Raw genomic sequence first — 12,500 nt, forward strand, 5'->3', positions numbered from 1 at the left:
GTTTCTCAAGATTCCATGAGGAATAGTTGTTGTCAACCAAACTCTAAAACAATTGCTAAAAACATATTGTTGATTCTATTGGGAAAAAAAAAACTTAAGAAAAATGTAGAAGACATTAGTTAAAAAAACCTCTAAAATCCTAACAAAATTAAAAAGAGTTGCATACTCGGATTAATAGTCTCGAAATAAACCTGAAAAAAAATGTAACCATTAAAAAGGGCATGTTGAAGTTTGGTGATGCTACATGAAAAATTGTAACAAAAAAACTTCAAAAATCTCAATAAAAGTCAAAAGGAATGCATACACACATTAGTTTTCTCAAACTATACTTGAAAAAAGATAACCATTACAAAAATATGTTGAAATTTGTTGAGGCTACATCATGGTTTGTAATACTTTCAAGATTCTATTATCAGACGATTAATCGAACCATTGTTGCCATCAAAACTCTAAAAGTGTTGTCAAGAACAAACACTCCGTTTCATTGAGAAAACTTAAGAAAATCACAGAAGAGAAAAGTAAACAAAAAAACAAAATTCTAAAATCCCAACAAAAATAAAAAAGAACGCATACCTGAATTAGTCTTCTCGAAATAAACTTGAAAATAGATTTGTTGAAAAATAACAATTTATGAAATGAAAAATAAATCAAGTGATGGAGATGGAGAAAAATGAAATGAAAAACAAATCAAGTGATGGAGATGGAGAAAAAGAGATTGAATGATGAACAATTTATGAAAAAGAGTTAGGGAAAATGAAAAGATTGTGTTAAATCCAAACATAAATGAATAATCAATGTTTATAGAAATTAGAATGTGAAATTAAAAAAAAAAGATTAAAGAAAGATGAATGAAAAAGAAGATAAATAAGTTTCCAACTTGATAAATTTTTTATTGTTTTCTAATATAAAATATTGATCATAATTAGGGGGTGTTTGGGATTGCTTATCGGAACAGCTTTTTAACTTATTTCAGTCTGGCACCGGAGATAAGTCATTTTAGAGTGTTTGGGTAAAAAAAAAAAAACTGCTTATACCGGTGCCAAACCGGTAATAAGCAGTTTTTGATAAGTTAATCCTTATTGACTTATGAAAAACAACTTATCACCAATTTACCATTTTAACCCTCTTTTAATTTATCCACTTTTAATCTATCCAAACATCATCATCATCATCATCCTCCTCCTCCTCCTCCTCCTCCTCCTCACACAAAGATCGATATTCATCGTCCTCCATCGTTTAGAATTTTTCATTTGTTCCACAATCAATATTTAAGAAAAAAAATATTAGTGTTCATCGCCCAAAGACTTCACATGCTCTTCCACTTAACAGCCGTATTAGCCATCCTATACTACAGGTTCATCAACCTAATATATGGTGATGTACCCACCCTTCCATGGGGTTTCGTAACTCTTTCCGAGCTCATCATCTCCTTCATCTGGTTCCTAACCCAAGCCTTCAGGTGGCGCCCAGTGGTACGAACCGTCTCCCTTCATAATCTCCCGGATGACGATGAGTTGCCGAGCGTAGACGTCTTCATATGCACAGCCGACCCCAGCAAGGAGCCCACGGTCGAGGTGATGAACACGGTGTTGTCCGCCATGGGGCTCGATTACCCATCGGACAAAGTGGCGGTCTATTTATCGGATGATGGTGGTGCACCATCGACGCTATTTTGAGATGACTGTAGGATGAAGATGAACACTAATATGTTTTTTTCTTGAATTATTAATGGTATTGGTATAAATATTTGCTAATTATTAATCTTATTGATATAAATTATTAATCTTATTAATATAAATTTTTCTCAAATATATTATAAATGATGAAAAATAATTTTTTACATGTTAAAAAATCAAATAAGTTAATAAGCAATCACAAACACTCCCATAAGTCAATAATATGGAAGAATGTCCTTTTTGGTCATTTTACAGATATAAGCAAAATTTGTCAAACACTAAAAAACAACTTATCAACTTATTGCAGTTTGGTACCGCTATAAGCTAATCCAAACACTTTTTATAAAACTCCGGTTTGATACCGCATAAGTTAATAAGCACTTTTACAAAAAAACATAAGTTGTTTTAAATAAGCAATCCCAAACACCCCCTTAATAAGCTATTTCTTTTGTCTAAATTGGTTTTTTAATTATTTTCTTCTTGATTTATTCAAATATCATAATGTTTGCAAATCTTACGTCTATCATTTGTGGACCCAGCTAAAAGAAGAAAAAAAATTTATCAGATTTGATCCAGGTATGCAATTGCGACGGGCAGGTCTATTATTTTATTTTATTTTCTTCTAGCTAGGTCCGTAAGTGCCGGACGTGAGACTTGTGGTTACAATGACATTTGGGTAAATCTAGAGAGAAATTACTAGAAAACCAATTTAGGGGATGTTTACTATGTGTTTAGGCATGGCAACGGGGCGGGGATGGGGCGGGTTTTGTAATCCCCGGCCCCGGCCCCGGTTTGTAATAACGTCCCCCGACCCCGGTCCCTGGCGGGTACGGGGATTATCATCCCGTCCCGGTCAAAGCCCGGTAAAACCCTGGTCAATCCTTATAAAAAATATCATTTAGTTTGAGTCTACCGGGGATCCCCGACCCTGGCCCCGGTTTGAGTAACATTCCCCGGCCCCGGTTTGAGTCTACCGGGGATCCCCCGCCTCGGCTCCGGGACTCGTTTTAGCGGGGAATCCCCATCCCCGTTCGGGTCCGGTGAACCGGGTTCCCCACCGGGTCGGGGCAAATCACCATCCCTATACGTGCTTACTGCCTCTTACATGGGTAAGAGGTGCTTACGCGGCCAGAGATGCTGTTGTTTACCATGCCCCTCTTACTGGTCCATGATGCTGACTGAGATGCTAACCGAGTAAGCTAATGGAGGGACTTTTACTCACCAATGATCCAGTACCGACCAGCCAACACGGTTAACGCTTACTCAATTTGTGTTAGTAAACGATCCCTTAATAGTGAGAAATAACTATGTTGGCCAATTTTCCTGTATTATATTACCCATCAAATATATTTGTATTATTATCACTCTTTTTCATAAATCAAACAATACATGTTTTAATTAGTTGAAACTCTACATCATCAAGGACAAGCTTTCCGGTATTCTAATGGTCTTCGGTACAAACTTTTTTTCCCCTCTTGGCGTGCAATTAACAAGTCTTCTTTTGCATCCTCTAAAATGGGGACCCCCATATTCCTATGCTTCTCTTCCACTTTCACAATTTAGGGCCATTTATAAACCTACGAATTTGATTTGGTTAGACAATGTGTGGTTGGTAAATAAGGATCGATTTTTTCGTAAGGTATCATTAGATATTCAATATGATTCCACAAGATCTAGTTTCGTTCAAACAAGAGATTCTAGCCAATTGAAAGGATCTTTTGATCAATCCAGAGATCATTTTGATTCCATTAGTTATGAGGATTCGAAATATCACACATTGATCAATCAAAGAGAGATTCAACAACTAAAAGAAAGATCGATTCTTTGGGATTAATTCCTTTCTTCAAACGGAAGGAACAGAGATAGAATCAAACTGATTCCCGAAATGCCTTTCTGGATATTTCTCAATGTCACGGCTATTCACGAAACGTGAGAAGCAGATGATTCCGGAAGAAATCGAAGAATTTCTTGGGAATCCTACAAGATCCGTTCGTTCTTTTTTCTTTGACAGATGGTCAGAACTTCATCTGGGTTCGAATCTTACTGAGAGGTCCACTAGAGATCGAAAATTGTTAAAGAAACAACATCTTTCTTTTCTCAGGCAATCGGAAAATAAAGAAATGGTTAATCTATTCAAGATAATTACGTATTTACAAAATACCGTCTCAATTCATCCTATTTCATCAGATTCGGGATGTGATATGGTTCCGAAGGATGAACAGGAGATGGATAGTTCCAACAAGATTTCATTCTTCAACAAAAATCCATTTTTTGATTTATTTCATCTATTCCATGACCGGAACAGGAGAGGATATACGTTACACCACGATTATGTAAACGATAACTCAGTAAAAGTGTGATTTGGACAAGAAATTAAGTCCAGATAAGCATAGACAGAAAATGGTTCTTTACCAAGTATTTTGTATTAAACTAGAAAAACCAACAACTTGGGTATCAGCACCTCCATCAAAGGTGCACAGAAACAACATATTTTGCAGGTTCAGTAGGAGACAATTAAGCACACAATAAACAACCCCAAGTGTTTCATTCACCTTTATTACACTAAAACCCGCAACAGTGGTATTTGGATAACCGCAGGTGTCCAGGTCAAAGAAACCTCCAATAACTCGAGTGGACTCGAAACATTAACCACATGGGAGCAATGTTTCATCTATGCCATTCTAAACAATGCCTAAGCTTATTCAAATCAAAAGGACCTCCCTTCCCATAAGAAACTGAGGCTACATTGTAACATCAGATGCATCCCAAAAAGGAAGTGTTTAGTCAGATGCATGCATTATTTAATGAAAACCAATGCCGTGGTTCCAAGATACCAAAACAAACTCGATGCTCAAACCAGGATATAACCTTTGATTATATCCATTATTATGCTTTCAAATACCTGTTTAACCATGAATCAACCTTCTAAGACGATCATGAACTAACGTTGTACTTACTCTACAACACACAATGATTAACAACATCGTCAAGTTCTTGTCAAACACGACACGGATGTATAAAACAAGAATTAAAGTGTCTGTAATCGTGCACAAAGAATCCATTGGGCTGATGATTGCTGAAACACTATTCATTGGAGTCTGTCTGCGATCTCTACAGATGTATCTGCAATTACAATCCAACCCAATTAGAACGAAGCTATTTGGCTAAGTGGTATTTTCATTTGTTCACTTGGAAATGAAGAAAGAACTAGAAACCCTGATCCCAGAAGGTGGTCTTGTCTCATAGATATGAGATTAACCTATTAAAGTGTGTTATCAATTCACGACATGGAATACTTGGTTCTGGAACTTGAAACCAGAACAAAACTTCAGTTACAAGTTTAATGGTTTTGCTCAGATATTATCATTAATGTACATTGAAATGATAGGACATGTTATTACCAAGAGGATATCTTCATCTGTGCCAAAGGATTTGCGAGCCTTTTCCAAGCATCTTGACGAGATTGTCTCTTGACTCCTGTTTTTACAGTTTCAAAAGCTGATGAAATAGGAATACAATAACACTTGCTGCATGGCTCAAATTGGAGATCAAGAAAAGTTGTACTTCTTATGAGGACAATTGTAATGTTTGATCAACTAAGGCATAGATTTATGTAAGCGATTGCTTTTTTTTTTAAACATCTTAAAAGGCTTCATCCAGTTAACGACGATGCAAAATAATCATGTAAATTAAAATCACTAGCACTAATAAACAATGATGATGCGGAAATAAGTACCTCTGCCTTGAACATTCTCCAAAAGAGAATGCTTGAGATTTCCATCGGACATTACAAAATGATTAACAGTTGTAATTTTTATGGAATGAAGGACCTAAATGAGAAGAAACCATCCCAAAATCTCGCACTTGGTGGTATTCATTTGCACAAACATATTGTTCAATTACCATAATGAGAGGGAAAGGAGGTATAGTGTAGGTAACAGAGTGGTACAACTTTACCCCGGCTCATGTGTTCAAGGTTGGTTGAAAGGAAGAACAATGGTGTAGGACAACTTTCATCCCATCTACTATGTATTCTTGTAGGATAAACTATTTGTTTGACCCCCACATCATAAGTAAAATAATTTTGCCCATTGTAATATATAAATCACTTCTTTGACCACTCCATATGTTTCGAGCATTTTTGCTCATCAATCCTATTTCCTAGCCAAAAAGAAAATTATTTAGCCAGTTTACCCTTAATGATGTTGTCGTTATTTTCAAAGGGTGAATATACTAGTACAACGAAATATTAGTTTTTAACAAGAAAATAGTGCCACTTGATAGGAAGTTACTAAAATAGGTAATAAGAACATTTGCGACAGTTGCAAAATAAATTTAGCGGTAAAGTGAACACATATTTTAGTCAACAGTACAAGGGTCAAACATTTTTTGATTTTCCCTAAATTTGTGCAAGTTATATTGTTTCAAAGACCTCTTTTAACTTTTCTTTCATTCAATCTTTCTGGCGTAGTTTTCTCCGCTGGGATTAGTGTGACTTTTCTCTCAATCTTTGTGACCTGTGGATTTTTCAAATCCCCCCCCCCCCCCAAAATGGCATTTTCCCTCAAGTGTGAATCTTATGTTCTGTTGTCTATATTTATTTTACTTGGTTTCTGTAATATTTACCATAACACATGTAAATAGGACATCAAACGGCTAAGAATGTATACAAGTAGAGTTGGGAAATTGGAAAATACCTAGAGCTGGCTGGATCTCGGATCTCGAATTCGTCTGTATGAGCATCATAGCCACAGATCACAATATAGTGACCTACAGAAGTCGTCAACATGGTTAATAGTAATAAACTTTGCATTCCTACAAGTTCAAACTCTAATCAAAAAGCCTGAAAAATCAAGAATTTTTATCAAACTCTTGTCAGAAGTTTCTTCCACTTTTCAAGTAAATAATAAATGAAAACTCACATTTTTTCAAGTATTCTACTCACCAGTATAACCTGAGGAATCACTATAGAAATCTGATGCATAAACATTCTCTGTCCATGGCCGACTACAGAATAGGAGGAAAATGAAATAAAATATAAATTAAGTTCATCACTAAGTGGATGCAAAAACAGAGCTTGTTAGGCTGATTTTTGCAGATATTGGTGAAAAAACAACAATATACAGTTAGTAATACCTCAAAATATACTGGTCAACTAAAGCGATCACAATATACTTTCCTGACAGGATCAGAAAGGCAATTTCATCTCCCTTGATCGATCTGCACTGTTAGCATTTTGAAATTCATTTCCTTGTCTCAAGCAACTAACTAAATTTAGATATTTAGTAATCAAGAATATGATTCATATCTTGCACAAGATCATTTTGAAAGAAAAAAGAAGACTTTGGTGATTGATAACTGAAGTGCATGGATTTCAAAATTTTCCCCAAGTGTACTTGAAAAATGAGATCTTTAAGAGCTGAAAATGCACATGTACATGTGTATGTCATCATATTGTTAATTTTTCTTTGTAAGCACTTGTGCGCATGCAGTAAATCAGGTCGCCTTGCAAAGCTTGTATCATGGGTACAGCAGGGTGTACTGTTGAGGCTAACAATCTGAGGTAGAAGTTAAGTCTTATGCCTGTGAGGCTGTGAGAGAGGTCAGAGGAGGCAGGCAACACAACGCAACAAATTCTTTTGTCCTGATAGTTCTTATCGACACATCATGTAAAAGTAGAATAAGACTTAAGCTTAAGAATATTTCTATTTTATATATTTAATTCCTTTCTTGGTTTGGTCTTAGACTTGTAAATATACACAAACACATACATGACTATATGAATGATCATCCATATTCTTAATCTTCTAGAATCTCGAAATCTAATATCCATGTATCTCGTACCAGCATCAAGTTAGAACTCTCCCCCTTTGATGGACTACAAGAAGACAAAACTCACTAATCTGAAGAAGTTTACTGTCGGAGCCAACAAGAAACCTAACAAGTTTCTATTGTGATTTCATAAAGATTAGTAACTAGATGCAATAAATTTTAGAACCCAATCACCCAAGTAAGACAAAATTAGTCTGTGGAGCTCGAAAGTTGATGATCTCGGGACATGTTATCAACATAAAAATGTAGAGGCAAACATATGGAAGTTCATAGCCCATACCTCTATATTTATTCCGGCTTCCTGTGATCCCCGAAATAGCATATTTACTCTTTCTATATCATCAGCCAGTTGCTTCTGCAAGATTATTTTGGAATATTTGTAAAAGATAAGACGCTAGCATATAAAGTCATGGCGAACATGTACTTGAATAGAACACTAGCACATTGGATATGCACCCTGCAAATTCGTTACATTTCTGATAAGCTGATAACGTTCCTGTGATCCTGTAACATGACTTCCAAAAGTAGCAAAATGGAATGCCTAATTGCAGGCATAAAAGCAAGTTTTCAACTTTTAGCATTTAAAATTCACACACAGAAAAGAAGGAAAAAAACGCTAATAAGTTCATTCATGACTCAAAGAAGATTCAGACATCCAGCTCTGTTTAGAAAACAAGAACTTACCTCATAAAATGTCTCCAACGAAAAAGTAGGATTAGCGCCTAAAGTTACAGTGATGTAAGAGAAGCTAATAGAAAGTTTCTGCAGTAAATATGCCAGATCCACGGTCCAAATACTGCGAAATAAGAGGACAGTAAATATTCTATTGGAAATTAAGGTTAAACTATTGATGATTAACAGTCATACTTGAAACTCAATGGCAGTAGTCCACATTGGTCATTAAAAATAACAAACTAAATCTCCAAAACTAAACTGTAAACTACATTAACATAGTATCTAGAAACAATTACGTACTTTAGATCAGATAATATATACTTGCAGTCTTGCACTAGCTAAAATAGGTGTTATATACTCTTAATTTGGCTAGAACCTCGACGTAATAACCCTGCTACAATAAGCAGTAGCATAGAGATTCAAACTTCTTAAGAAGAATACCTAGTTGTGCAGCAAAACTCCTCCAGATCTTTGATATCATAATACTTGATGGAAAGGGTTCTCAAAACCATCAAAACGCAAGCAAGGCCACAGTCCCACGTGCGTTCTTGTTTTATATGCGGGACCTATACCACATATACAGCTCAATTATTATTATCTTTTTGTGGGGGGTTTGATCTACAAGACAGCCAGAAAAAAAGAACTGAATATTGCCAGGAAGGTAATCATTATATTCAAAGGGCTAGAATGTTTTTGATACCCATATGGAGTTAATGTTTAACCCACTAATATAGAAAAATGAATACGAGTAAAAGGACCTACATCAATGAAGTGTGACCGGCCCAAAACTTCTTTCTTGCCTTGTTCATTTTTCAATAATGATTTGAAATTGTATGATTCAACCAAACTCATATCATCAATCTCTTCAGGAACGTTAGATCCTCCATTCAGTAGTTTGTCAAAGAGGATATGTAAAGGCCACATCTACGAAGAACTTAATGTAGCTTGTGGATCACCAAAGTTCAGTCGCAAAGATCTGCGGTCAATCTTCGTTTGTACTTTGTTCACACTATTTCCTGCATTATATCTATGTATGATCAATAAAAAATGGCATGCACATCAAGATCTAAAAGTTTACAACCCCGGTGAGTTTTATAAAATTCAGCAGAAGTGAGCAAATAGTTAGAAACTGTATATTAACCTAGAAAAAAGAGTAATAGGACAGCATCACTCCAGAAGGAAAATGCAACTTATTAAGAAGAATCACTAACTTCTTACAGCTTAGGAAACAGCCAATATAATATTTCAAGTGTATGATTCATCCACTACCAATATAAAATTAAAAAAAAAAGTTATATACAAATTTATCATAGAACTCCATGGCACCCTCAAAAATTTTAAATATGATCTCATACCCAAAACAAAAAACTTTTGTGCACTTTGTATGCGAACATGCCTCCCAAAGGCAGTCACATAGTTGATTCAGTTTACTTAAAGAGTCCCTCGTCACTCTTGATTCATGTATTCTTGAGTTGCATTGCATACAAGGGAATACTGTAGTTGCCTAAGTAGATTGTCTGCCATGCTTGGGGCCAAGTTGCAGAACTAGGCTAAGGATTACGTTATTCGATCTAAAATTGAATGTTTACCATGAACTATGTACTTGATAATTGCAAACTAGAACATGGCTATTTTCATTTATCTATTTCAAGTCTTTTTCTCAACCTGCATGACCACAAAGGGTGACAGTGAACATCCCTTGCATTGACTATATCCTTCCTTTAAGTTATTTTTGTAAGTAAAACAGTTGCTGTCAGCATATATTTTCTGAATCAATGTCAATATCTTCATGGCTGGATACCTCTTCATATATAGAACAACTCAAATGGGAGATTTCTCCCTTGTAACTTTCTCAGAAACCGGCATAGCCCATATACTTCCAAAAAGAGGGTGATTCAGCCTTTGCCTAAAGCAATAACTTTGGTTTCAGATATTATTGCCTAAATGTAGCTCTTGAAACAACATCTGATGTAATATCATTTGAGGTAATCAGATGGTTTGCTGAATTTAGAACGTATCCCTCATTCATCCAGAAAGTTAACCTCCAAGCCCTATATTGCTTTATATTCCCATAATGAAAGTGCTTGCACATGGCACAACTTGTCTGCATTGCCATGTTATTAAGTGCAAAGCCTTCTAAATTTGTATATATATCATCTACCATCTAACATGCAGGTTCATCATCTTAAAAAAGGTCTGATCAAACAACTACCACATTTATGCTATTGCTATTTGCTACCCAACCAAATACCTCCTCAGTTCCAATACGCTAGTCAGTAGTCACTTAAGATTTCTTTAACTCTTTCAAAATGTTAGTCAGTTAGCCTATTTCAACCAATCAGATAATGCATTCCTCAGAATATCGCCGCATATGCTCTCTTTATGAAGGAAGTTCAAAGCTTTCATAACCTTGAAGGTTAAGTAAGAATAAAAATGTTAAAAGTTACATATAAACTATGATAATTGCATTTCAAGATTAGTGTGTCAAAACTTGAAATGGCTGACATTTTTTAATGGAGGTAACACAAAGCATTCACAAGCACTTCCAACTTAAAGAGCACACTAACATAATCCTGAAGAGAAGTGATATGCAAGCAGATGTGCCACCCTTCTCAGGAAGTAGGCTGCAACCATGTGCCATTAGTGGGTACCCCAGGTTACCGACCCAAAGTTTATTGACACAACTAGTGAGCAATGCAGAGCCATCACCACCAACTATCATCTGTCATAGACCCGATTAGTAATTTAGGGGATGTTTGGTTGGAGGTATTAAACAGTCATTAATGTGAATGAATATAAAAGAAAGTGTTTGATTTTATATAATATAATGGATTCATTCTCCCACAAGCCCGAGTTTTTATTCCTGTTTAAAGTGTGGGGAATGAAAATTCATTCTCATTCCCATTCCATATAATTTTCATTTTCATTTTCATTTTCATTTTCATTCTCTTGTCTGAACCAAACACACCCTTAGTTGCTCCATGCATTACTGATACCCAGGTGAGATACTAGTGAATTCTTCTATCTTAGCTCGGAAGATTAAAAATCCAGCATTTATACAATGAAACATCTATGCCCAGTTGTGGCGATTATCATATCCTATGGTCACCAAAAAGATACATCAAAATAAGTCTCTGACTCTTTTGCGTATCTAAGTATGTAATGTATTAAAACATTATCTCTCTCTCTCTCTCTCTCTCTCTCTCTCTCTCTCTCTCTCTCCTCTGATTCCACTTCTTTCAAAGAACAAACTGGTGAGTTCAACGGCAACATTAATGAATGCATTTTTGAACCCCATATCATAAGCAAGTTATATTGTTACAACAACTAGCAACAAGCAGCAGGGCAGTTGAAAGAACGCATACGAAAACGTAACCTTTGTTTTGGTAATTATACGTAATTCCTACATACTTTAAACTAAAATAATCCATTCACAATAAAGAATGCATACGAACGAAGGTCGCAGAAATTGATCTAACCAAAAGCTGTTACAAAACGAAATTTAAACTCCCATAAATTGCACAAACAAGATGAACAAAGTAAACCTAAAAGGCCAAAATGAAGTGAGCATATCTAGGAAACGTTTTAGATCACCTTAAAGAATCATATACTCAAACTGGAATTGGTCAAGTCGATATAAAAAGAACTACAGAAATTTGTATAAACATACGAAGTATATAAAGATCGAGAACGAATTCACAGAAGATACCTCCTGGATTGAAAAAAAAACGCCCGACTGATGATCTGGAAAGGATTTGATCGGAGTCTACTTTCACCTTCTTTCCTCCGATTTCTTCGGGTTGCCGTAAACCCTCTTTCTAATTTTATGTTATTATTTACATATTAGCAATAATACTATCGATTTTCAGGTAGAAACAGACAAATGAAGGTTCGTTGATGATATGATATAGCAACAAAAATCCTAATTTTTATCCGACTCTTCCAAGTTTATTTTGATATATAAAAGTAATAAATATATATTATCTGCTAGTTGTCTATCCGTTTAATGCAACAGGGCGGATAAACGTAAATGATTTTGAAATTTTAATTATTTTGTTAGAGAAGATTTTAACGATAATATGATTTATGCATAATAAAATTCAACTACATAAACAATCATGAGGCAGGGCCGGAATACGACTGTTGTAGTCCGGGGGCGAATTAAGAGCATCTTTAATATATTTTTCAAAATTGAGAAAATAAAGATTTTAGGCATATTTTTGTTGCAACAGCCTCTCCAAAACTCTTCAAAATGGAGAAAACATGATAGAGTGTAAACCAAAAATGATTATAATGAGAGAAAAACATTTTTTTTAT

At 35.3% G+C, this 12,500-nt stretch overlaps 1 protein-coding gene across 3 annotated transcripts; it reads right to left on the reverse strand.

The window, feature by feature from the left end:
- Positions 1-4,524: 4,524 nt before the first annotated feature.
- On the reverse strand, positions 4,525-12,107 carry LOC112510433 (protein GUCD1-like). Of its 3 annotated transcripts, none has more exons than XM_025115841.1 (10): positions 11,893-12,107; positions 8,946-9,199; positions 8,625-8,749; positions 8,193-8,304; positions 7,789-7,863; positions 6,813-6,901; positions 6,622-6,683; positions 6,374-6,446; positions 5,078-5,153; positions 4,525-4,799 (listed from the first exon to the last, which is right to left on the reverse strand). In XM_025115841.1, the coding sequence occupies exons 2-10, from the start codon at positions 9,105-9,107 to the stop codon at positions 4,788-4,790; spliced, it is 786 nt and encodes a 261-aa protein (XP_024971609.1). In that variant the 5' UTR covers positions 9,108-9,199; positions 11,893-12,107; the 3' UTR covers positions 4,525-4,787. The 3 variants fall into 3 exon arrangements, with proteins under 3 accessions (XP_024971609.1, XP_024971610.1, XP_024971611.1); XM_025115842.1 differs by having other exon boundaries at positions 8,946-9,210; positions 11,893-12,009; XM_025115843.1 differs by having other exon boundaries at positions 11,854-12,009.
- Positions 12,108-12,500: the final 393 nt, after the last annotated feature.

The sequence above is a fragment of the Cynara cardunculus genome (genome assembly GCF_001531365.2).
Source record: "Cynara cardunculus var. scolymus isolate 2C chromosome LG 3, CcrdV1, whole genome shotgun sequence".
NCBI classification, from domain to species: Eukaryota; Viridiplantae; Streptophyta; class Magnoliopsida; order Asterales; family Asteraceae; genus Cynara; species Cynara cardunculus.

Excerpts from the sequence above, each read along its gene's own strand:
- LOC112510433 (XM_025115841.1), bottom strand. The coding sequence starts at position 9,107 with ATGTGGCCTTTACATATCCTCTTTGACAAACTACTGAATGGAGGATCT. Across the intron at positions 7,864-8,192 it reads CGTTGGAGACATTTTATGAG|AAGCAACTGGCTGATGATAT; the intron begins GTAAGTTCTTGT and ends ATAATCTTGCAG. Across the intron at positions 5,154-6,373 it reads CGAGATCCAGCCAGCTCTAG|GAGTCAAGAGACAATCTCGT; the intron begins GTATTTTCCAAT and ends CTGTAAAAACAG.